The 27,586-nt window shown below is 38.2% G+C and overlaps 1 protein-coding gene across 1 annotated transcript; it reads right to left on the reverse strand.

Moving 5' to 3' along the window:
- cabp7a (calcium binding protein 7a) lies at positions 1–26,953 on the reverse strand. Its single transcript, XM_086315205.1, has 6 exons — positions 26,379–26,953; positions 26,054–26,274; positions 8,270–8,413; positions 8,011–8,123; positions 6,080–6,230; positions 1–3,359 (listed from the first exon to the last, which is right to left on the reverse strand). The coding sequence occupies exons 2-6, from the start codon at positions 26,160–26,162 to the stop codon at positions 3,229–3,231; spliced, it is 648 nt and encodes a 215-aa protein (XP_086171331.1). The 5' UTR covers positions 26,163–26,274; positions 26,379–26,953; the 3' UTR covers positions 1–3,228.
- Positions 26,954–27,586: the final 633 nt, after the last annotated feature.

Here is a 27,586-nt window from a genome sequence, read left to right on the forward strand (position 1 = left end):
CACAGTTGTTATATGGTTTATTCAGGTGAAACACTATTCCACAGACATAGAAGAACATCAGGTGGAGTCAATGAACAGATATCACATGTTCAATAAACATTTTTGCAAGATCCAAAGACAGGTATAAAGTACAGTGCAATGCAGAACATTCAGTAGACTACCAACATGTTTGTACAGTTTTTTTTCACCTGTTAAAAGAAAATAAATATTGGTTTGTACATTTTGCTCTGATAATAAATAATACATCCATGTCTGATGGATTTCTATGTTTGTGTACAATGCCAAAATGTCTGAGAATATGGCAACAAATCAAATTAATAACTTTATTCCCCAATGACAATGTTCCCTCACTGGTAATATAGGAAGTGAATGCGAGCATCTTTTGCCAGTCAGGTAATAATCTATTCATCACATTCTAGTAAAAAAAAAAAAAAAATAGATACATCTATGGTAAAGTGATTCTTTATGTCTAAATTATTTTTGGAAATGGATGAACAATCATGGCGGTGAGCTGTATTTGTGCGTTGCAGCACATGTTAAAGTGCAAAATGGAAACAAAGGTTTATCTGAATAAATGGACTTTTATTGTTTTTGTCTGTGTTCCCCTAAGAGCTGACACTTTTGACAAATTGCTGAGGTGCATGTGATAGTCCTTACCCTGCTTGGCTCTGTGAGATAGTTGTGTTTTTGATTCCTGTTTGTGGATTTGGCTCCTTTTAGATCCAAGTTTGAGGAACAGCCAATCTCCTTGTTAAGTCTGATGTAATAGCCATTACTGGGTCCAAATACTCCCTCATATCCCAAATGCAAGCAAACAGCGAGGCACCATTTCAGTGGTTATTGTAGCTGTTTTCCTGTGTAGTACAGGCACCCATGAAAAAGGAGGATGTATAAGGTTGAGAGGAGTTAGAAGTTGAGTATTTTTAAAACAAAGTATTAAAAAAATATAGATCAGCACTGCTATAACTTTGGGTATTAACAAAAATCAAACTGGGATTGAAGTTAGGCTTTTGGACATACAATTTCATGAAAGTAGCTGCAACTCATTTGGCTAATTGTTGGTGAAATAATTCCTCTGCAAGTGCCCGAAAGCTTAGAAAACACCATCTATAACACAAGGTTAGTCATGATTTCCAAGTTATTGCAATGACGACGTCTCGTCTGCCAAAATAATTTATATAGACATTGTTGTTGAGCAGTATTAGATCTTTTTGTGAACCATTTAAATAGTAGTGCAGGGTACAATGAGTTTATAAAAGCGTAACTTAAATGTATGCTAAAAATGAATTTTGCTAATAAGAAGCTGGCAGTGGCAGAATGATGATTTTTTTCCCATTTGACTCAGATCTACTGAATGAGGGACACAGCACTGCAGCACTTAAAACACTCGCATCTCAGACAACACAGTAGAGGCTTGGGCAGAAAACAGTATCATCAAAAGGTCAATACATCACGACTTAACAAGGGATATTCATAAGATCTGTCTTTATAGAGTCTTTTTTCAGGGTACTGTGGAGGGCTTTTTTTTATATCTTTGGCTGGTGTTAAATACAAGTTTATAAGAGACTGCAGCATTTCTGATTTCTGTTCAATAATTCAAAATGATCAGATTTCAGAAATTGTGCCCTTATGTGGCCCAGTTCTCCAGTCACAGATTCCTCCTTAGCTTTGGTAATGTTGGCTTATATGTACAATACACATTAATAACAAGAGACCGTACCTAATTGCATGCACAACAATCTAAACTACACACTTTGTGTGTTGTTTCACATGTTATTATTTTATTGCAATTCTTTGCCATCCAGCCCCTGTTAAACTTTAACTCAATGGGCAGCTTCAGACATACAGTCTTCTCGTGCTTGAGCTTTCCATCTCAATGAATAAGACAGTAGTTCCATTTTCCCTTGAACATCACCAAATATATCTGCTCTAGAAGTGCTATAGAAAACTAATGCAAAACAATTTCAAGGATTCATTTCTGTACTGAGTTTTGTGTAACGTCTTGTGTCTATTTCACATACAGTTATTGCTCTTTAGCAACATGTCCAGACATAAAAACACTTAAAAAGAACAAAATACATTGCTTCACATTTTTCCCTATTACCAACCAGATGAATATTCTTTAAATACTTGAGTGATGTATTTTTTACTCAGTTACTGCCCCGTGAGTGTGTGATGACTTCAGGCCTGCATGTCCATAGCTTAGCAATTCCAAAAAAAAAGACTTTTTCTAGGAGCATACTGTATATTACCACAGCCCTTCTTTGTCATGCAGTTGTATGCTTTATATTTGTTGTGAATGCTGATACCCTGCACCACACACAATTGCTCACAGTTTTCATTAAGGAATCGAAAACAGCTCTAGTACACAGTCATAACAATTAATACATTAAGAAGAACTTTTACAAATGTGTCAAGACGACTGTTTAAATCCATGCATGTCATGCATAGATGATGATCATTGTCTCAAGCCTGCAAAGCAGACAGAGCCGAGTGTTTACTGCATGACCAGTTATTTTCAGCCAGTTGCCTGTCAGTTCAGCATCTTCCCCCCGAGAACAGTTAACCTACTTCACCCTGCACCATCCTGCTAAGACCAAAGCCCCGCAGCCTGTGAATGAATGGGAGCATCCACACAGTCACATCCACCGCCCTGCAAACCTATTAAACCCTATAAACTATTATCTCACTTTCTTACCAAGCTATTGTTATTCCCAAGTGGTTCTGAACAATGTTGCACCCCATACAATTTCTGCAGAGCACCGTGCACTCCAGACCTTGCACACATTGACACTTCCCACAATATTTCACAGATTCTTTCTATTTAATATTAACAAACCCCATAGTACACTGAACAAATACAAAACTGGACAGTCACTAAACTCTCTATAGCTGCCACCATACTGAATGCAACACTGCTCAAATGCACATAGCTAATGAATACTAAATGTTGTGTTACGAAGAGTGATATGTGTAGTTAGTTGTCCATTATAAGAGCGCCACTGTTTCTTGGTACGTAAGGTCCAGGTGTCCTTGGAACTGTAAGTTGTCGGCATGTATTTGCCACCAAGACAAATGTCTGTGTCCTTGGGGACTCCAGTTTTTGTATTCTACAGTCATGTTTTATTTTACACGCATGTGATTGTCTGTATTTGTTTTTGAGTTTCATCTTCACAGTCTTTTATGGTAGCCAGTAAATGCTGGTCAAGGCAGAAAACGCCTCAACTCTTATTTCATGCCACTTCGCAGCACCTGATTAGCTGCGATGAGCATGACGCTGATGATGAAAGCAATGGCAAAGGCGCATATCAGGCTTTTGCGCACACAAGTTTGCTTGACTTGCTGCGTCGGGCTGGAGCCTGGGGAAAAGGAAGTAGGAAGAGACACAAGGAAAAGCAAAATGAGCTGAAGGTCCACTGAATCTGGTATTATTTAATGGTTGAAAGACATTTGATTGTTATTTCCAAATGAAAAGCTCACCACAAAATCATACAACTACAAGAACACAAATGAAGGGGAGTGTGCACAGCCAAGAAAATTTGCTTTCACACCTGTATGCTACATAATTACATCTAGATTGAAATGTTAATTGGAGTTTTGGAACAATAAACCAATGAAAGGGCACCCGACTGGCATATTAAAGGACAAAACATCATCAAAACTATTGTGAATCAAAGGTGTAATTGTTTAGGTCCAACGCAGCTGCAGAATCATCTCCAGTAAAGTTAGAGTTCATATCTGTTGTACTTTTACATCTCCGCTTCCCCAATAAAAAATAAATAAATGAAAATTGATAAAATATTGTTTAAAAACAATTTACATAGGAGAAAACATCAAATTACTTTTGAGAGAAAATCATCAGCAAATTTCATGTATCTAATAATAAAGAGGCATAATTTGTTTTTTTGTTTTGTTTTTTCTGTTTTGTTTTTTTCCCCCCACTGAGTGAGAAGAAAGACAGAGGGGAGTAGAAATAATGTCATATTTTTCATATTACAGAACAGCAGCCTATAAGAGCACAGCAGTTCACTTACTGCTGATAAGCACCTAGAGCACATTTTAATCGAGTGAGCTTGCTGATGGGAGAAACTGGTTGATGGGAGGGCTGAGTTTTGGTGTGGTTTTTTTTTTTTTTTTGTTTGTTTTTTGTTTTCAAATGCGATTGTGGGGAATTTTGAAGTATGAGAACTTAATCTGAAAGAAATAATAATGTATTCATACTGTTCGACAATGTAAATAGTTGTTACTGTATTATTATTATGATTTGGGACAATATAAGTACAAGCAAACTGAATTGGATGCTGGAAGGCGGAAGCTTAATTCAAAACAAGTTGATTAGTCCAAAAATACAAAGTCCAAAATTTCAGGGCCAACTCGGGAAGAAAGCCAGTGATCGAAAAGACAGACTCACAGGGAACCAAGCAAGGAGATACTCAGCAATGCAGAGAAGAGAGCTGAAAGATACAGCTATGAGGACATCACAGCAATGAACGAGACAAGATTACACACAGGTTCACAAGTGGAGAGCTAACAGGTGGGATACACAGCTGGAGACACAATGAGAGGCGGGGGGAAGTTAAGCTCAACACACGACACAGAGACCAACAGTTATAAAATAAAACAGGAAGTGTGACACAACAGAATAGGAGAATTGGATTAACTTGACACGTGAAGAAGACAAGAGGACCAGGTGAACACAGAAAGACAAACAAACATCAGACAAAGTGAAACACAATGGAAACACAAAGTGAACTAGATGAAGTTCACTAAATAAACAAGGCTAGAAAATAAGCAATAAAAACCTATACAAAGCAGGAGATGAACAAGACTTGGGACACAAAAGGGAATAACAACAACGGCATATATAGAAAAATAAACACTGACAACCAAGATACACAAAAAACCAGAGATAACCTAAAAAGTAGACCTTTAATACTAAGCAAAAATTTAGACAGAGGTTGCTGGAAAGATATAATAATTAACAATATATAGTAAAATACAAAAAATGTCAAGAGAAAACAAAAAAAAGAAAAGAACTTGAACATACATTTCTTTACACAAAGCCAAAGGAATTAAACATTTAAGAAAGAAAAAGTACTCAAAGACCCAGAGACCATGATAGGTTTAGCAGATGGTATCGCATTACACAATCCTGGCTTACTTATTGTTGACTCCTTAATCATTCTAGAATTTATCTTAAGATTTTCCTCACTGAAGTACATGACAGAAATACTGACCCCATATAAGCCAGTTAGCAGCTTTGGATCCACAGGTGGAGGCCTCTTGGCTTTTTCAAAGTCAAAGTTTAAATCTAAAGGTGGCTGTGCTTTTTTAGCAGGGCCCCTTAGCTTTGGAGTGACCTGCCTGGGGAGGTAGGGCTCTCAGAATCGTGACTTCTTTTAAATCCCTTCTTAAAAGCCCCATTTTTTCCAGACTTGCTTTTATGTGTTGTTGTCTTTTCATCTTCTTTCTATGGTCCTTGTTATTGTTGCTTTTAGTGCTTTTACTATTTATACTGGCCTTTCCCTATAATTCGAAATCTCATACTTTAGACAAATACATAATCATAGAAAAGGACAGAGCTTGCAAATGTGATGTAATTTACAAGTGAAGATCATTTGTGAAATTAATAACAGATATCATTTACAACAATTAACAACCATTTGTGTGTAGAGAGTGTCTGTGATTATCAGGGCCTGAACAGCCCAGGAAACCTTGTGCTTTGTTTACAAAGACATTGTTATTAGCATAAATAATACATTATTATATGTAAATGTCATATCTTTTAAATACACCATGAAGAGCTACACCATGTTTCATATAGCTTTAGGGACCTATAACCTATAAGCAATGCTAATTTCTACAAAGCAGTTAAAAGTTAAAAAAAAAAAAAAAAGAAGAAGAAAAAAAACCCAGAATGTTATTTTTTATTCAATATTCATATTTTATTCATTTATTTGTTTATTTTATTTATTTATTTATTTTGTCTCTAGAAAATCTTGATTACGTTCTAGACTTTCGCTTTAACTTCAGGGTACAAAACACACAGCAGTATGCTGAAATATAGGAGGTTCCTTACTGTCTATGTCCACCTGGCAGTCCTCGGGGTTCTCTATGTGATTCTCCTCAGTCATTATGATGTTTTCGATGTCTTTCATGGAAAGATGATCACAGAAGGTGTCATACAGTAGCCTCTTCAGCTCCTCCACTGTAAGCTTCTGCATGTCACACTGGGGATAGACACACCAAACATTAACGTGGACACAGGCTGGAAGGCACAGTAAAAACATTCAAATGCAAAGACAGAAATCTATAAACACACACAGGCATAAAATATAAAGAGAATGTAAGTGCATAAATAGCACTGCTGTCTTGTAATTTAAAGAAAATGTTTTCTGCAGTGTAGGCTTTACCAGAAGATGGAAAATATGAGTGATATCAATGTGCATTTTAGATTTCTAAATGAATGACATTTAGATCAAAGGAAAATTTGAGTGAGAGATTCCCCAGGTGGATCTGTTACTCAACAAATCCTATTTCTGATTTAAGTGCAAGCTCCTCATTTTAGGTGAAACATGTGCCCCAGATCTAAAATTTTAACCTTGGGATTTTGTGTTTTTTTCAGTAAATAATAAATATTAGATTATCTTAAATATTTCATAAAATGGAAAACAAATGCAACATAATCGCTGAAGTCAATCTAATAAAGGTGAATAAGGCAGCAAAAAAAGTATTTACTAGCCTTTACCACATCCCTTACATTCCCCTTTAGTTGGTGTAATCTAAAGTACTTTCCCTGAACACTGTTTTAGATACACTTCTTCAACTGTTTAATACAAATATCTGATCAGCTAATTACATGGCAGTAACTCAATTTCAAACCGAGCATTAGAACAGGGAAGAAAGGTGATTTAAATCACTTTGAATGAGCAATGGTTGTTGGTGCCATATTAGGCTGAGTATTTCAGAAAATGCTGATCTACTGGGATTTTTCCACACCACCATTTTTTATGGTATACAGGGACTGGTCAGAAAAAAGAAACTATCCAGAGAGGAGCGGATCTCGAAGCAATGTTTCTAGCACCTTGTTGAATCCATGCCACAAAGAATTAAGGCAACCCAGTGCTTGCAAGGTCTACCTAATTAAATGTCTGGTGAGTGTAATTACTTTCTAAACTACTATTAATTTCTCATTTCTCATTTTTATGTGAACAGAATTGTTAAAGAGAAATTTTTTCACAGAACAATAAAACCATTCTGCATTATGTATTCTTAATTTGACTATCAATGTTTTATTTCTTAATTAGTGATCACTGGTCAGTCTCGTCAGCACCCTGGCATCTCAGACACATAAATGACCCTTTGGTGTCAATATTGTGCATCACTGCACAGACACCAGTCTCACTCCCAGCTTGTCACATATGAATTGAGCTCAGCCTAAGCTCATCTCGCTGTTGTGACTGAAGGCACTGTGTGATCAATCCAGCAGCACATGCTTCATACTAGTATTCTGTTATATAATGTTACACGATGCTATGCAACACTCTCTTGGGCTTCTCGACTCCCTCAGCAGGTGTGATTCTTCTTTTGTGCACTGAGCATATGAAAAACTCACATTAATTCCCTTTCTTTCAGACTCAGTTTGGAACCTCATTTTTTTTGACAGGCATTTCAATGCTATTATCACACAGCTACAACAAAAACAACCCTGACATGAGCTACATCCCCACTAATTTCTATCACACTGTCAAAATGAACAGCTGATTGTCTAATGAGGTGTCTGTAAATAAATTAATATCTATTTTGCATGAAAAATTGACTTGACTAAGTGATAAGACTGCCGCCACATGCAAACAAAGATCCAGGATTCCATTAACAAATCAGTGGATGTAACAATTTAAACAGCTATTCCTTTAAAGAACCTAAATGTTTAATAGCTTTGAAGTTTACCACATTAATGATGTCTTTGTCTCCTTTTAATAACAAGAAATAATGTTTTATAATGAGCACCTTCCAAAAAACTGAGTCAAAGTCAGTGCCACTGAATTTGTCTGGTAACCCAGCTGCTGTGAGCTTTGGACCCAGAAGAGTAACAAACTCCTCAAAATCCACCTGGCCGTCACCTGCAGAAAAGAGGAACAGTTAGTGTTCATTATAGCTGATTTTTTCTTTTCTGCAGTAAAGCCTAGTTTTGTGGGCAAAAGCAGAACAAAGCATCTGCGCTTTTGTGATTTAAAATAGTAAAATCCAATCTGTTTGCTGGCCTCACCATCCATGTCCAGTCTCTGGATGATGACTTCCAACTCCACCTCATTTGGCATGTAGCCAAGGGAACGCATGGCCATGCCCAGCTCCTGCTTTGAGATGAACCCATTCCCATCACGGTCAAAGACTTTGAAGGCCTCACGGATCTCTGCAGAAAAAGACACACACACAAACACACACACACACAAGCTGAAGTCTTACGGCAAACGAGGATATGAAAGTGGGAAATTTTCCACACACCAAAGACACATTTGTTATGCTGCATCACTGCTTGAGTCATAGTTATATGGGGGTTGGCAGCTCAGGAGAACACAAGTTAACTGCCAAAAAAAGAGTCAAAAAAAAAAAAAACCTTGAACACAACGCAATGAGATCAAGACAAACTGTAAGGGCAGTAGTCTCTGCCTTGTATTTTGATAGGGATGATTTAAACTTATTAAATAACAGAAGGTTGTTGTTTTTTTACTATCTAAAAATAGTGTGTAATTCTGCCACACTGAGAGGGAAAACAGAGACATTCTGGTAAATGCTTTCTGCCAATTCTTTAATAAATGACAGTCAGGTTGAAATGAGATTGGAAACTACCAATGGACCAGCAACTCAAAAATACTGTAAAACTTCTCTGTGTAAGGAATGGCATCATCAGATGAAATAAAATCACTCACTGTAATGTGAAGGAATTGCTACAGTAAAAGTGATGAGCTGATTTTAAACTAGCTCCACAGCACAAACACATACTTATCATTTTGTTAGAAATCTAATTATTGTGGGGTCCAAAGAGACTTGAGATGTTTGTGTCAAAACATTTGGCAGTCCAAATTGAAAACATCTGTTGGATGTGTGGCTTTTTTGTATTTGAGTCTGTTTTGTTATTAAGTATCTTAACAAATGATCAGTTACAGTTTGTATCCAAATGTATGCACTCTCTGTCATCAGTTGAAGAAAAACTACAAACTCAAGTCACATTAAAACCAAACCTCAATTGTAGTATGTTTGGAGCCGTTTCTGTGGAGGAGGAGCTTACCGATGAGACAAAAAAAAAAAAAAATCTTATAAATTCAATACCTTGGATCATGAGACTACAAATTGTTAAGAGCCAGTCTGCATTTCAGGCTGTAGCCATGGAGTTTGAACAGCATGGGCCTTTATGAGGCAGGGATGGTCTGACAATGAGATCTTATCAAGATACATCACGGGAATAAGCATTGCTTAAAATACTTTCCCTTCCTCTTTTTGTACATAGAGCTTCGAGTCCCCAAGCTGTCTAGTTATTTTTTCAGTATTACTAAGAATATTTAGTTGTCACTATAGCTCAGAGTTTCTTGTTCTAAAATCAGTGTTCATTGGTTTATTTTCTCTTTTGACAATTTAAATCTTTTCATTGAAGGAGAGCTGCATTTCAGTTTATGTTTTCACTGTGTATGAACCTGAAACTAGAACAGAGGTCTTTTATTTTTCATTTATCATTGAAGGGTGACTTATTGTAAATCCCAATTCTATATTTCTGTTTGGGTTTCTTGCAGCCTTGCATTATCGCAGTTCCGAATAATCCTTAATCTTATACCATCCCTTGGTATATTCAATTCATCCACTGTCTGAAATGACCTGTTTTAGCTAACCTCGCTTTACTACCCCTTTGAGCCGGTTATCGTCTCACTGGCTGGCCCTCACATACAGAAGGTTTGAACTACATGTTGGCTGGTATGACTAGAGTAAGGATATCCCCTCCCCACATAGCAAAATTGGTATGGCCCGGATCTGGCCCACACAATGTGCTTACACATGGCCCACGTACGGCAAAGAATGACGGCCCTTTGGTGGCCCAGATCTGGTTTGCCAGATGTGAAATGCAGACTGGAGGAGCCAGGGATCGAACCACTAACCTTGCGATCTGTAGGGGATCTGCTCTACCGCATGAGCTACAGCCACCCAGTGGTAAACATGAGTAAACCTCACTAGGTTTTGGATAAAGTGTACACTCACAAACCTGTCAAACCTGCATTTGAAACGTTGGCTACCATAGCAGTACAGTATTGCAACATGGCATGTGGATCTTCTAACTAAAATAGGAAAATAGGAACATAAATAGCGCCATCATTGCCAGACCTGGCATACATCTGGTTGACATACAGTTTGCCATGACACCAGTCAGTCAGAAGTGCCAGCTTGATGGCAGATCCGGGCCAGACCTGTTTTCTATGAGCCTGGGCCACATAACCCAAACCACAATTGAGTCAGATATTGCATGGCATCACATAAACAGTGCTATCATTGCCAGACATGGCGCACATCTGGTTGACATACACTCTGCCATGATACCAGTCAGTCCGAAGTGCCAGCTTGATGCCAGATCCGGGCCAGACCTGTTTTCTATGGGCCTAGGCCACATGAACGAAACCACAATCGAGCCAGATATGGCATGCCATCACATAGACAGTGCCATTTATGCCAGGCCTGGCCTATATCTGGATGACATATCATGCCAGAAGTCAGCCAGCAGTGCCGGCTTGATACCAGATCCGGGCCAGACCTCCTTGCTATGTGGGTCTCAAGGATATCCCGTCCCCTCTTACATGAATCACATGCAGATTCATGTAATCCAAAGCTTGAGTATTTGGCTCATAGAAATGATGTGTACACAAAATGACCTTATCATGCAATATTTTTAATATATTTGCCATTTCAAATGTAATTATAAATTAATTTTAATATAATATTATGATTTTAACATGAGCATCCACCACTTTAACACTGTACAAATACAAATACATGATCAAAAAGCTACCGTTTCTTCTGATTTTTATGATTTTGGCGTACAAAATCTCTGCCTTTTCCTGGTTAATGAAACCATCCCAGTCTGTTGGATCCTTCACTGTGAGTGTTTGGGTTTTAGTGTTTAGAGTAGCAGACGACATACAAGTAGGAGCTGATGAGTCCCTTAGTTTTTAATCATTTCTTTTGATGTTTTTATAATGTTAACATATCAAATCTCACATCCACTGACCAGTATTAACAACAACAACAATGATAATAATTATAAAAATAACATTAATAATAATTATTAGTTTGATGGTGTCATGATCCTGGGCCATGTTGACCCAGCATTCTTAGTTTTCGCGCGTTTTGTATTTTGTTCCTTATTTATGCCTCGGTTCCTAGGTTGTTCTGTTAAGATGTTCCTTATTTGATTTCCCCTTGTGACTTTACCCCCTGTGTGCCCCTCTGTGTATCGGTGAGTCCTCCCCTCCTTGTGTTTTATTCCATGTTTCCCCAGCCCGGTATGTCTGTGCTCTCCCCGTGCTTTCTCTCTCCTCCTGTCTGCACCTCTGTGCCCTTCCTGTTTTACTTTGACAGTCTCCCGCCAGTGTTGTGTTTACTCCTGCCGTGTCTCGTTATGATTATCAGTGTCACCTGTGTTCCCCCACTTCCCTCGTTAACCCTCTGTGTATTTATGTCCGCGTCTCTCTCAGTTCTGCGTCGTGTTCTCCCTTATTCATGGCTGTGTGTTATAGTTTCCCAGTTTAGTTTGCATGGTTTTGCTCTCCAGCAATAAAGCTGTGAATTTTGAGTTCATTCCTGCCTCCGTGAGTTTGCGATTGGGTCCCCATCCTGCCTGCACACTGCCGCATTATGACAGATAGTGTTCAAATTAAGTGCAGCTGAGGCTGAGGTACTCTAAGTGTTTTTTTCCCCCCATCACAGACAACTAGAAATCCACACTACAACAGTAAGAAATCAGAGTAATGTGTGTGGTTTTTTTTCTTTTGTTTTTAGTATTATTTTTACAGCACTTACTTTAAACAAACTAACAAACTCGACAGCAAAGGGCATTAAGTGTTGCAACTACTCTGTGTCAGCAGAAAGCTTCTTCTAAACTTTGAAACCTTGAGTTCAATCACTATGGGAAATCTTTCAGCAGTTAATTGCTCCTCTTTGCCCCACTGCATATTTCCCTTCATTCTCCACTTGTTTACCTTTCACGAGGGACTGAATCCCTTAATTTATGCAACAACATCCACGACCGAGTCACCTACAATTTGAAACTTGTCACATCCTCGTCTTACAAGCCTGATTAGCACACAAGAGCAGAGCTGGGGATGAATCTTAAAGAGACAATACATAGTGCTCAGGAAATCACATGTCAGATTGGCAGTATTTGTAATTCGTTTGTTGAGATGAAATGTATCACTAAAGACCGATGTGATGGCATCAGCTACACAGGGGTAAGTCAGTCCATTTTTTCACTTTATTAGTTTGCTTTTCTTCATTAATCATTTGGTTAAACCTAACACTGGTATTATGAGGCGCGCACATAGTAGCATTGTGTGGTTTTTCTAAAATGTTTTGTTATATTAATTATGTTTCTCTTTCTTTGAGTTACCTGGGTTTGGGCGGTGGCTGTTTCCTGTCTGGGCAAAAGGCGTGGCTGAGGACTCTGGGAACAACATGCCTGCTCAGCAGGACCAACCATGGGCTTACCAGGAGCAGGGGTGTTTTAGGTTTAGTTAGGTTATTCTGTGCTTAGTTAATATTAGTGTGTTTTTGTTTCCCCCCCTTATTGTGTGTAAATGGTTTGGCCAAATCATTATAAAAGCTACCCTCATGTGTCTTTGTAATTAGGTCAGTTTGTGAGTTAAGTTGTGTCTCACTTTGTTTTGTTTAAGTTTCTGGAAATTACTTTTCGTAAAGTTATTTTTAGTTGACCTCTTTTATGGGCCTGCTAAATATGTTTTTGAATTTTGTTAATTTTGGACTTTTTGAGGGTTAAAATAAAGAAAACCCTTTTTGAAGATACTTTTTTGCCTGTTTCCTCTTTGCTTTGGCTGCTTGGTCCCTCACAACTGATGATAAATCTCATGCGGACTTTGTAATAAGATTCAGGAACATTTAAATTCCCCACACGTCTGAGGAAGTTTTAGATCAGGTCAGAGTAAAGACAAAGATAATTTAGGTGTGTAAATAAGAAAAATGTTGAGTAGGTTTGGAATGAATAATGGAAACAATAAGTGAATGCTGCTACTAAATAATACATAACCTGTCTCTATTATAGGATTTAGTTCCAATAAAAGCTTTCTGGGTAAGGAAAATAAAATTGTTTTTTTAAAATACTTTTCAGCTTGCAGCCAGTAGCTGCCGTTAAATTACTGAACTCTAATGCTAAACGAGTGTACATCATTTGAAGCAGGGTAATGAATAGACAAGCCTAAGGTAATATCGACAGTGTGACAGTACAACAAATTTCTCAGCAGAAAAAAAACCCATAAAATGTCAGTGATGGTAGAAAAGAGCATATAATTGTGCTGTACTGTATAGTAGTAAATCCAGGAAATAGTCTGTTACAATCAAGTAAATGCATAGGATAGAAAAGAAACTGCACGAAGGGGACAAGGCTACTTAAAAATCATGTTTTTCAACAGATTACATCTGGATATGCAATTTATAAAGCTAAGTCTGGTGACATTCACAGCAGCTGTTTTGACATCAATTTCCACTGCAAAATGTCTAACTGAAGATATATTCTGAATCACCGAGAGCCTCCAGCTGTGTTTTTTCCTTCACTGGGTATGATGTTATTGTTTATAGAAAAAATAATAGCTCAGTATCCACCTGAGGACCCTGCTCCATCTGTTTACTTTAGAAAGAGGGGCTTTCCAGCAGACACTTGCTGCTAAAACATGTTGGTGCCTTGCAGGAAGCAAGCACATTCTCAAATGAGGTGCCAAAACTGTTTTTGCAAATGATCTCCTTCATGAAAGCCTTTTCATGGATCAAAGGCCAAAGTAGCAGTGTTACTATTAGTAGTTATAGTGTATCATTATATTTGTTATTTAAAAATAACCTGTTGGAGGATGATTTTATGTGGTGACAAACATCATTTGCAGAATACTGAAACTGTTGTGTTGTACAGGCTTGAAATATAATGAATGGATTATCGTGTCCTGTGAGATACATGAGCATAATGCTGGAAAATTTAGAGTTAGTTCAAATATTTTATCAAAACCACTTGGTTCCACATGAAACTAGGCCAGAGTGCTACTTGAATGAAGTAACAAATCTCTGAAGTAAAGAAGACCATGTGTAATCTCCATAGGCTGACTAGGCTGACTAATCAGTCTCTAAAATAATTAATTTTTCTATTCTTGACCACATTCTATCCAGATAAATAAATTCTCAAAGAGATAGCACTATATCTTAATTTTACCCAGAAGATACAGCTTTATTCTTTCCTTTTAATTTTATTCTTTTGCCCAAAATGGACTGGACTCATATGTATTATGTACTAACTGTACTGTAAAGAAGACACTCTCTCTATAACAATAATTTAAAAAAAGAAAAATCAATTAATTAAATTGCACTGCACACTAATCAAAGAGACAAATACTTGTTTAAGTTGAGTATAACAGGTTTTAAATGCTCAGCCTAGCTAGCCTTTAAAATGGCATCATTGTCTCTGGGCACCAGTGCCAGAGGGCATTTTTAATGGGAAGATGCAGAAGATCGTGAAAGCTACCGAGCCAGAAGCTTGTCCTTACATTCACTCACTTGTACCTAGTCATGTTTTCACTTTTTTCCTTTGTTTAACTTGTTAACAAAATTCATAAGAAAGCAGCTTTCTGAAATCAGCATATCCTCCTGAGAACTGAGAAAAAAGAACCTTCCCAATGAACTTTTTTGAGATTTCCTGCCTCTTTGGAGGCCACCCGAACACATGAAATATCAATTGAAAGCCCAGGATGTCCTCTATTTAGTACATCAGGATTTTGTAAGGTCACTCATATAAGTCAAAAGATATAGACCAAAAACAGAGGACATAAATGAATAGGCTGGTTCTCAGGATATGCATAATAAATTTTAAAAATTTAAAAATGAGAAAAAGTTGTTTGTAAATGTCAAATTTGACTTGTTCAAAAATCAACCAGAGGCCGTACAAGTGACAAGCAGTTCCCTTTAAAATGCTATGTTTTTTCAATCCCTGCTCAGAAAAACTTGGGAAACTGCATAAAATGTAAATAAATGAAGAGAACATATCAAATTTATGAACTGAGAAACTGTTCTGTATTAAGAAATTTTGAATTTGATGGCAGTAACAAATCTCAAAATGCTGGGATGGGACAATAAAAGGCTTGTACACAGGTCTAAATAAAAGCAGCTGTAGGAACTTTTTGCAACTCATTAGATTCTGAATCGCAACAAGTCAGTAACATGACAGGATACGAAAAGGAGCATCTTAGAGGCAGAGTTTCTCAGAAAATGGGCAGATGTTCACCTATCTGCAAAATATATATCTATATTTCTACAAAGTGTGAAACATTGTTCCTCAACATAAACTGTTAATATCTCATCATTAACAGTTTAAAGTATCATCAAAGACTATTAGAATCTAGAAATTTCTGTTCACAAGAGACAAAGCCTAAAATTAATATTGGATGCCTGTGATCTTCAGGGCCTCAGGTGGCACTGCAGGAATGATTTTGTCATGGACTCAGGGACATGTATGTGAACACAGTTCACCATGCTATCCACAAATGTAGGTTAAATGCTATGATGCAAAGAAATGGGTGTATATGAATATGATCCAGAAACACCACAGTCTTTTCTGGGCTGATCTCATTTAAAATTGGAGGCAAAGTGGAAACCTGTTCTTTGGTCAGACAAATCTAAATTTAAAATTCTATTTGGAAACCTGACCACCTGACATGTTATCAGGTCCCTGCATATCTGATGGTATGGGTTGTGTATTATTGCTTATGGAAGATGCTCACACACATTGAAAAGCACAATAAATGTTGAATGGTTTTAGAGCAACACATACCCCCGTAAAATATTAGGGTCTGGGTGATGAACCGGCTTGCAAGCGCTCGAGACCTTTCACCAGCTGAAAACATTTGGCACATCATAAAATGAAAAACACTACAAAGGAGACCCAGGACTGCGGAGCAGCTAAATTCACAACATTCCTCTCCTAGAAGTCCAACAACTATCCTGCAGACTGTTGTTAAAACAAGATGGGATGCTATACATGGATAAATACGCCGCTGTCCCAACTTTTTTGAACCATTCAAGTGTGCCAGTTTAAAAATGTGATGTTTTCTACATTCTTTTGTGAATAAAATATGGGTTTACCATTGAATTGTGTTTATTTATATTTTACACTGCATCCCAAAAGTTTTTATTTTTGCTTCCAGCCTTTTAAATTCCGACTAATGTAATTTTCAGCTTCTGCCTTATTAATATACATCATTTAATCGATTTTTTTCTTTTTAAAGCTGCTTCTTCAGCTCTGTTTCTGGGACCATAGCTTCACCAGGGAAGTGGGAATATTTTCGCTGAAAGCATGTGATATTTGCTTTGATGTACAGAGGTGCTTGTTGGCCTTCAGATGCAATGCCACATAGTCCCCTGTGGTGTGATCTGACATAGGATGAAACCTCAAGTTAAGCTCAGCGGCTGAAAGAGCCAAGCTTCTAAAGCAGAACACCCACAAGAGAAAGGTGCAGTGCACTCCCTTTTGCACTACGCTCCCTGTATACTGCTGTTTATCAGTGAATTGAGCTGCATCCTTGCAGCAGCACGGAGTTGCTAAACAGTCTGTACACAGCTCTAAACAAAGTGAGGAACCACTTAGAAGTGGAGCTTATTCATGCATATAAATGGAAAAGGCTCGACAAGGCTCGCAAGTTCCACTTTCTCTGCAGTGTTTTCCTTTAAGCAACACTGGGACTTTTTCTTTGACAGGTAAAAGTTAATTAAGTAACATTAATGTCTAATTTATTTTAGTACTAACAAGTTAAGAAATTGATATTAACAGTTGCTATTCTACAGATCTAATATGAGATAAATGGGTCAAAAATAAAGATTAGTTTCCCCCCTTTGTTTTTTGCTTTTATCCTGTCACACATATTATAGTTTAATACTAACCAAATACACAGCATATTAACATATTAAAGTGCTAAGACAGAAAAAAAATCAGAAAATAGATTAAACAATGAAAATATTTACTTGAGAGTTTTGAGTGTTTTGGTTTTTAACCATTTTCAGGATAAATTTAGCTTCACTTAAAACTTTTGCCAATTACACATGGTGTTTTTTTTGAGCAGACTAATGCCAGGGCTTTTGTAACAGCAACGCATCCGTGAACCTAATCCAGGGCTTGTTTTTCAGAGCCAGGGATCCTCTTTGCCTCATTCAGACCTGCATCTGCTTAGGGCTGCTTTGGATCGGTAATTGAAGCACACCCACTCTTTATGTGAGACCTTATCACTGTGAGAAAAACACTGCTCTGCTCTGTGTGTGCAAACCTTGGGTGACTATTTTTAAACACTCATAGCAACCTTAATCCATCTTTAGCTGGATATGGGCTGACTTGGACATCCAAAAGATTTAAATATTACCATAACAGGCTTCTAATAAGGCTCTTGGGGATTTGAAAGGAGTATATGGTGAAGTGTGTGTGTGTGTGTGTGTGTGTTGGGGGGGGAGGGGGGAAGCTCGTCTTTGGGTTTGAAATGAAATTCCACCCTTCGTTAGAAAATTTAAAGTGCCTTAACTTTGCCAATGCAGCACTGAAGTGACCACAGGGAAAAACTTTATTTGAATGACTGTAGCCAGTGACAGGCAGTGAAATTTTAGTCTGATGTTCAGTTTTTCTTTTCTGAAAAGGAAAAAAAAACATGGAGATCTTTCCATCTTTCTTCTCTCACTCTTATTCTTTGCAAGGCATAAAGTTTTCATTATCACAGATGATGCCAAGCTGAGATGGGCCCGATAGCCACAAGACAAAAACCCGTCAGAAGCACTTCAAGCACAGGTCAGTCAGGAAGAATCAAAAGCCTCCACTACACAGTACATTCCCCCCATCAGTTCCACCAGGCTAACAGTGCACACTCACTTATGGATGTTGTTTTTCTACCACCATTATTGCGTGATAAAGACTTTTGGTGTATTGTTCATCAAAGGAAAGGAATATTACCCTGGAGAAAAAGCACTTCACCTCCCAGAACTCATCACAGTTCATTTCACAGGTAATAAAGTCTGCGGGATTCACTTCTTTGTGGCAATCAATCAAGATGGAAATAAATGACTTAACTTGAAGCCACCAGGCAGCCATAATCAAAGCATTTCATGATATTCCCCGTTAGTCTGCAGCACATGTTTTTCATCAAAACCCATTTTGGCGTGATAGAATGCCATACCAGATTACACTGACTGATTAACTCAGAATTTATATGAGTATATAGATATCGATGGGATCGAAATGTCAAATAACTAAACTATAACAAGGGTCAGGAAAATAATAAATGTCAGTGTCAAGACTTTAACTTTTTCTTTTCCTCATTATGAAGAAAAGATGTATGCAAAGAAATGAAGACTTGTCTTCTGCTTAGGTAATAAATTGGGGGAAATGCTTTGTTTGTCATATCACCACAAATATTGCATAGAGGAGGTTTTGTTCAGAGAAAAAATATATATCTGAATACCTCAAAATCTCCCCTTATTTTGTTGATTTATTCAAAAAAGTGTGAAAACAATACATCAGAGTTTTGAATGGAGATGTGATCCAGTCACCTCCAGATAAAGTCAGGCCCATTCCCACCCTGCTTTATGCTTGCTGTTTATGGTACTGAAAAAAAATTGCTTTTCAACTCCATAACCTCAAAATTAAAATTCTCTTAATCAAATTAACCTTTATATATTTTTCTGGTAGACAATTTTCAAACCCTTTAAGATTTGTTTGTGTGTGTCTGTGACCTTGTGGTGACACCTGTGGTGCTGGGGCACTTTGCCCTCTAAGAAGAGGCTCATTTGAGGCTCAGTTAACATCTTTTTCACCATCTATGTCAAGCAGAGCTTTTCCATCCAGGCAGGTGATACATTTATGAAATCCATTTTCAAATCCAGTCCTGTCTGCCTGCCTGTTTGTCTTACAGGCTGTGTAAGATGACCCTGCATCTACGCAGAACTGAGAAGAGATGGGAAGAAAAACAAAGTGAGATTTATTATCCTCAGCCTGATTACATACAAGGACGGCGCTTTAATGGCCGTCCCAAGTGACACGCACCTGTCACTTGGGTTTCTCTTCTAAAATTAATTATTTTAATGTTTTTGTCTTGCTTGTGTTTTTTATATATCCTTTTTTATCATTTTTTATAGTAGGCAGGAAAGAGTTTTCCGTAAGATTTTTCTGCAGGTTTTTGATCTTTCTTCTAACCTTACGCAACATTATCTCACCGTCCTTCACTGGTACTCACAAATCCATGTGCATAAAAAGTCAAATTCATAATGAATATGCTGGCTTTATTGGCTTTTTTTTTTTTAAATTGGAGCAATTGAAAAATTACAGCAGTCTGTGCTGCTGTGCGTCCTTCTTCTTTGTTAATCAACAAAAGCCCTTTTGAGCTTGAGCTTGATGTTTGGCAGACTTGTATCAATGTGAAAAGGACTTGATTTGTGAGTACAAGAGCAATGGTTTCAGCAGTAGAAAGGCACTTCATTTATTAGCTTGATTCACTTTATTGTTTTTTTTTTTTTCAATATATTTTTTTAAGAGAAAGTGTTTAGATAAAAACAAACTCTTCTGCAGGAGGGTATGAAAGCATTCAAGGATTCAAGGATGCAAGCCATGTTTTTTGGGGGGATCCAATTTAAGGGTAGAACATGATGTTTTTTTCTGAACGAGAACAATAATTGAGCTAATTTTGGCTTCCTAGGAGAGAGCATGCAAATAGCAGTCGATAGCTGATGTGAATAGGAGAGAAAAATAAGTGTTTGGTTTTGGTAAACACTTCTGGATCGTTTGCACACTCCACACTCCTGAAAATGAGCCAGCGTATCTTCATCTATCAGCACTGGTCATTTGTTATGTCCAAATCTTCTTAGCAATATATATGCTTTAAAATGGTCTCAGTTGACCCCTTAGAAGTACACCCCCGCAACGCCTACGGATTCTGCACCAGCAATACGTTATACGCATAATTTCTGTCTTTCCGAGCAGATGCCGGTGCCTTTAAATATCTTCATTTGTATTCATGTAAGTATTTCCAAAGGAATGGAAGTCAACCCTCCACCTCAGGGCAAAGAAATGAGTCAATGTTGCTGCTGCAGCTACAGTAGGAGTCGAGCAGAAACATCAACAACGCCTCACAGGCAGTTTATGCCATTAGAAACACAGTGGTGTCGGTGGTTTTTTTTGAGTAGCTGTCAGTCAAAACGATTTGCAGTCACAAAAACTCTGCCAAGGGAATGACTAAAAAAACTGAAAAAGAAGCCCCAGTAAATGTTAAATGCCTGGTACTGAGAGGAAAACTCATTGAATAAACTAAATCTGAATATTCAATATTCTAAATGCATTTTGATGAAGTAAACAAGCTCTGCAGTCAGTCCTGTACACTACCACAAAAACGCTGACTTCAGTAGTTTCATCATCCAAATAATCAAACTCTGCTGGTTGTTTGAGGAAGGTTTTACATTCACATCCTCTCTCTCCCACCAGAGTGTCTTTTTCTCTGGCACAAAGCAACATATAAAGCTCCATTTAGTGATATTGTTGTAACCACAAATATATGAAGGAAGTGGTAAATTCTCACCATCATTTGTTTGATATTTCATAAAATAATACTAAAAATGCAGTATCTCTAAATCCAGCTTTCAGTCTCACTGATTTCAGTCTCATTGTTCCAGTCACTTCCCGTTTGCACCATCTCGGCGGCTCTGTGCCACGGGAGGGGTGCAGACGACAGTCGAATCTGTGTTTGATCTTGAGACGAGGAAAGCCCCCTCACTCTGCCACAAGTGTGCACAAATGGAGAGATAACTTTGTAGGCTGCACTGATTTCAATTGCTGTGTAGATGGTTAATTGGTGAGTTTAAAATGCTCCGTGAGAGATTTGTCCCTGCTGGTGCTCTGTGACAGGTTGGGGTCGGGATATGCTTGCATCTTTCCGTAATGATGATTAAGAGAATCTTTTTTAATACTAATACCAACACAGTGAAAGTAGAAATAAAGACAGGTTTTATTAAAATCTTCGAATACAATGTCTATTCACTGTAAATTCTATGCAAATTATGTCAAATACTGACTGCTTACATGTTTATTTTGCTGCATGTGCTGAGTAATAATACCTGCAAGCATGTGAAATAGCTGAAACTAATATGCACTAACATTTTCCTTCTGGTAGCTAGACATGTAGAATATAATGCTAATGTGATATTTACTTATTTTTGTTATGAATTCATTTACTCCTTCCATAAATAGCCATTATAATGGTCTTGCTTTTAGGCAGAAAATTATGTTATTAGAAAACTGGTGAGTTATCCTTTTGTTTGGCTTTTTGAGCAGTTTGCATAAGTATGTCAAATGGATTAATTTGCCTTAATGCCCGAATTTATTTACTACTGATGAATACATGATGAATACAGAGTGTTTTTTCGGGGCGAAGCTTCCAAGAGTCTGTCAGCAACAGAGGAAATTTGGGGCTGATTTAAAAAACGATACAAAAGCACATTTCCTTCCAAAGATGTCCTCACGGTCATAAAACAGAGGGAATGAAGAAAAGATGGAACTAAAAGTTGTGTCAGCAGATGTTTCCTTCAATGTTCTTGTGTATTTCAACAGTGCAGGGGAAAAGGCGGAGGAGATTTCAACTGCAACAATAAACAAACTGTATTATCGCAAGTTTGCTAAGAAAATGCAAACATTTTGCTTCTCTCTTATCGTTTGCGTGTGTACCAGCATCTCCTGGCATCTATTTCCATGAGCCTTTCTCTGGGACCTGATACAAATGCTTAAAGCTCAGCCTTGGGACTATTTTGAAGCTACTTCCAATAGTGCTGTTGTTAGGCTGTGTGGAAATGGGCTACCCACTTAATTCCACCTGCAGTGATATTGACACGGAGCTGTGTGTATATATAAATGTGTGTGTGTGTGTGTGTGTGTGTGTGTGTGTGTGTGTGTGTGTGTGTGTGTGTGTGTGTGTGTGTGTAGTGGTGGAGGAGGTCTAAACTATATTGAGCACCTGTAATATGACCAACTGTTTTTTTTTTCCTCTTGTGTAGGAGGGGAAATGGACAATCTGGAGTCCAATTCAAATTATGGTCACATTACTGTACATTAAAGTAGTTGTTACCACCTCTAAGTTTCTCTCATGCACACACACACACACACACACACACACACACATGCACACACACACAAAGCATTAGAAAAAAATCTAGTTGCTTTTTCTTTTTTTTTTCAATTATAGCTTAGACAGCCTTCTTGGTCAAGATGTTTGGTGCCACTGGTCCATTCCCTTGGGTGTCCAAGCCAGTAATTGAAAATCAAGTACTTGGTTATGTGTGCCAATAGGGCTTTAGCCTCCTATGCCTCTACATGCGCTCACATACACATATTCACTAATGTGCTATTTCATTTTCTGACAAATCTCTGACGGCCAAGCTGATGATTGTGACACCTCACACTTCCAGCCAATTCTCGTCCCTCTCTAGAGAAGAGCCACAGGGTCGCTCGGGTAATGCGTTCCTCATTTACAAGTCATTTCTGAAACGTCACTGCTGTCAAAATTTTATCAAAATATGTTTAATGATGTTACTATATATTTTAAATTTTTATGTTTTCAATATTTGCAGTGTCTCCAATCTAGGAAATACTTTATCACTGGAAGTTCAGTTTGTTAAAATTGCCTTTAAGTACTAGTAGCCATATTATTCCAGATATCCATATTTAGGGTTTGGGCATTATTTTTGATCATAATTTGTCAGTTAAGATCCAGAATGAAAATCTTGTCTCCTCGTCTTTCACTTAAAATTTGTCGTTACATAAAGAAGAAAAACATTTTTTCTGTTATTCGTTATATAAGCTGCACATTTAAAAAATAAATAAATCACCCAAATGTGATTTTGTGTTAAAATATGTCACACATAAAAAAATCATGTTTGGCATCTGGAGCGTACCACTCACCAATACTGCAGTGGCATCTTTATACAATATGTATGTCTGTTTTTAATGCAAGAGGTCCTACGACTTTTATTCTTCCTCATCACTTTCTTGCTACTTTTGACAGCAACATCTAGAAAATAAGGGCGAGTCTGTGCAGTTGTCAGCTGCTCCAACAGTCGTAATAAATTCCACCTTTGGAATAAGACTGAGTGCAAAATGCACAAGCCTTTACGTCACATAGAAACCTCCATCTGAGATGTTTTACATAGGTTTTCTGGCTGTGTGGAAGACGAAGGTGCTCAGCAGATTTGGATTAAGAATATAAACAGAAACAATTTATGTTCCTACTAACAACAGGACAGAAGTTGTTTCTTAATAACAGACAATCTCATAGTGACTAATATGAGTAATGAACAAAATGAGCATTAAGTTATATTCACAGAAAACTGAAACTGGCTTCACTTCTTAGACTCAGAGGCTGTTTCAAGCTTTACTGTTCAATTTATGGGTGAAAGAGGACTCAGAAGCTATGCCCATCTTTTATATACTGTCTACAGCTTAAATAGGAAATGAAGCTATGGTAATACTGGCTAATACACTTTCTAAGAGCTGCAGTGGTTGCACAGAATAAATTAACTCCAGCTTGCATTACTGTCTTCCATCTCTGCGACACTGAAAACAATAATGAGAGTAATATCAATATTGTTTCCATAGATTTAAAATTTAGTTAACTAAAAGTAAGCACCAATACTGGCACATAACATTTCATTTTCTTTTTCTGCTATTATTCAACAAACCATTCAGCCCTGTCATGTTCTATATTATTCTCATTTTGTGCTTTCTAGTGGGAAAAGCTGTGAAGCTGTCACTTGACAACGACAACAACAACAATGTTCAAATCCCTTCATTGACGCTGGCTTAAAAGTCTGCCTCTTTCGCTTTCTCTAAGGCATCCCTCACACAGCATCACAACAGCTGCAAAAGGCTCTGTCACTGCTGTTAACTGTGCATTACCACAGCCTTCTCCAATCAAACTGCCACTATAAGTTGAGCTGTAAAACCCAAATGGCTCACTTTGTCTCCTGACACATGTGGCAGATAAGTGGATTTGACTAATTGCAGCTAAAATGAAGTGTTGTTTGTTTATTGCATCCAGAGCTGACAGTAAAGTGGTTGGGTGGGGTGAAAAGAAAACTGAGATTTGTCAGTCTCAACAGTCAAGAGCTACTTCTGAAACCTGAAGTACACATGTTTGACAATAAAGCACTGTGATGCAATGCTGAAATTAAGAGCATAACATCATGCAAGGATCACTTTTGGCATTGACATGTATCTCTTTGATCTTTATTTTATTTTATTTATTTTTTGGATTTCAAAGCAAAAAAAAATGAAAGAAAAGAAAAAGGCAAAAAGCATTAAATGAACAAGGGAGATGTGTATTGCGTATCTTAGCTTTTCTGGATATTTCTGGTGTTTTCTGAAACAGAATGTTCAAAATGCACTGGGGATGTTCTGCCTTTGAATACCCTCTGGGAGTCAAAACCAATATATATTTGGCCTCTTCCACTCAGCTTTTATAATTAACATCAACCTCAGTGTGAAGATGCCAACCGTATTATGTGTTTACAAGTGGTTCTTTGCAAGTATTGCAAATGCAAACCTGTTTATGTGAGACAAAATTTGTGCACCTGCAGGTAACATTAGCAGTTTGCTTCTTGGTGTCTGTGCTCCAGCACTCACAGACAGAAATTTTTCACAAGACCAGGCTTGTCTGTACTTCACACATATACATGAAATGCAGCTGTCAAGAAAAGGTTTTAAAGGTTTGTGTGCCCACTCATCTCTCTGAATCTGTCCAGCGAAGGAGTCGAATTTGTCAGAAATGTGTTTGTCCTTTGTTTTTCAAAGAAAGTGCGTTTAATCATTATGGGGGGAAAAGGATCAGAGGTGCAGGGGACGAATCATTTAGCATTAATATGTCAGCTTACAGCATAAACACACTTGCAGCAAAACAAGAACTTCCTCTAATCACATCCACTTGGGGACTTCAGTCATGTCTCAGGGGCTGCTGTATGATAATGTGCAGATGTCACAGGTTCATATTGCAAGCACTCCTGGCATAAACGCTCTCATGATCCTGAAATACACATTGTCCTGTGTAGCTGTCATTTTTCAGCATGCTTCTTGGTGTTGATATTTAGTGCTGTGATGTTTCAGATGTATTCAACTTTTTTAAAAATGATGGGATTTACCCTTAATTTAATAATCTTGCAGATGTGGGACAAATGCTTCACATTCTTCAGGAAAGATGGGGATAAGATGCATAAAATATCTCTAAACCATTCAGTGTCAGTGTGGCCAGGCTTAACAGGCCAGTGAATTCCAGCCCTAGCTTCTGGTACTAGATCGAGCCAATGCATCACTAACCTCACAGAGCAACGTTTTATAACAAAATTCCTTTCTTAAGAAATCCTGCTTTGAACTTATGGAAAATAATGATGTGATAATGTGAATAGACTGAAAACATTTTTTTTTTTATTCAATCAGTGAAAAAAAATCGAAAATGAGGATTATTGTAGCACATTCTGTTTTATATAACAAGATAAAGAAAGGGAACTGTGAAAATAAAAACTGCCCTTAAAATCCAAATCACTTCTAGTCTCGATACTTGTGTATTAAATCAAAGCTCTCCGAGCGCTGTCCAAGGTCCTGACCGCGCGTCAGTTTAAAGGAACTCCACCGCAGGAGCTGACCGCGGCCACATACACTGCCGCTGCACAAAGTAACACCTCCCGTATACTCACAAGTCCTGATAACATTCAGTTCTATGTGAGCAGGTATCATTATTCTCACCTTCTACTTCGTCTTCAGGCAGGTTCACCGGCGCGCTGTAGGAGAGGATGTCAGGGATGGTGCAGATCCCCCGGTACATCAGCGTGGAGGTGACTGGATGCATCGGCATGGCTGCGACCTCTGGATACCACCTGCGCCCTCGTCATACAGAAATGTCTACAGAGAGGATCCTAACTTCCCCGCTCAGTCACCGACGGAAAAGCAAATCCATGGATGAGGGGCTGGGGGTGCGAAGGGAAAACGTGGATTCCGCAGCGTGTCCGCCTCAATATGCCTTTTGGTCAATGAATGAAGAGCAAGAAAATGTGTGTGGGGGGGCTCTTACCTCTCTGCAGTTGTTATATGTTTAGAAGGAATAACACACAAAGTCAGTAAAAGGAGCAGTGCAGAACACCGACAAAATGCGCACATAGAAACATCACCATCAGCTCAGACAACCTCCACATCTGAGCTAATTAGCACGTTTTCCGTCTCTGCTGTAAACAACAATTGTGATAAAATTGCGGGTTATGAATCCATCGATTTCTTGTGTTTTTTTTAGTCCCGATGATTGCCTGCCGTGATGAAACACATGCATCCACTTGTTGGATACATGCGCTAACTTGACGCACTCCGTCCTCAGGCTCCAGCCAGCTTCATCCACAGAAACGACGTGTTAAAAATCTTTTTTTTAATGATGAGTGAATAGCATAAAAGATCTAAATGTGTGTCTTAAAAGCCCGATATGATGGCAGGTAAAGTAGGGCGCATCCGGATCCTTACAGACAATAATTACTCGCTGGCTCTTAATTGGTCGTGAGCACTGGGCGCAGTGCAATCCAGTTGTTCAGTCTTCAGTGTTTTTGTGAAAGGAAGCTCTCTGTGTGGATCAGATATGTAGTCTCTCCCTTCTCTGTATCGCCCCCGTCACTCTGTCTCTCACATACATACATACATGCGCACTTACACACACACTTATACGCTCAGCGTGTGGACGCAGGCAATCCCACAACACAGCACATAAACGCAATACACCCTCCCTGCCCTGTCGGTTTCTCTGATCTTTGTTTTCTTCTTATTTTTTCCTTTTAATTACTCTCACCCTGAGCATTCCGGTTGCTCGCCGACATTACACTAAAATCATAAGTGTGATTGATTACCGTATGAATGGTGGGTGTATGGTTGATTTCTTTCTACCGCTGGAAAGCCGGGGGGATGAATGGCTTGCAACCCCAAATGCCTAAATTATAATCCATGAGGCTGAAGGCATAGCACTTATTATGCACTAGAACCTTTGTAATGACGCAAAGCTGCATACACAATACTGCCAATTTAGCTGCTCAGACTGCGGTCAGTGTGTAAATTGACTCCTGGGAAAACAAGAGTAGGAAGTGATTTATAGTTTTTAAAAGAGAAAGGGAGTTAAAAGACACTGCAGCTTTTTTGTGTCATCTTCTCCAGTTGGATACTCAGCTGCATAACAGTGCAGAGTGACCCTCTGAAATGAACAGCTGTAGCTTAGCAGTTCTGTGGTGGTAAAATGACGCAACAGTC

This window comes from Aulonocara sp. 'chitande type north' Nkhata Bay, linkage group LG12 (assembly GCF_057382095.1).
Source record: "Aulonocara sp. 'chitande type north' Nkhata Bay isolate Kocher_YH1m ecotype deep benthic linkage group LG12, A_spYH_male_GT1.1, whole genome shotgun sequence".
Taxonomy (NCBI): domain Eukaryota; kingdom Metazoa; phylum Chordata; class Actinopteri; order Cichliformes; family Cichlidae; genus Aulonocara; species Aulonocara sp. 'chitande type north' Nkhata Bay.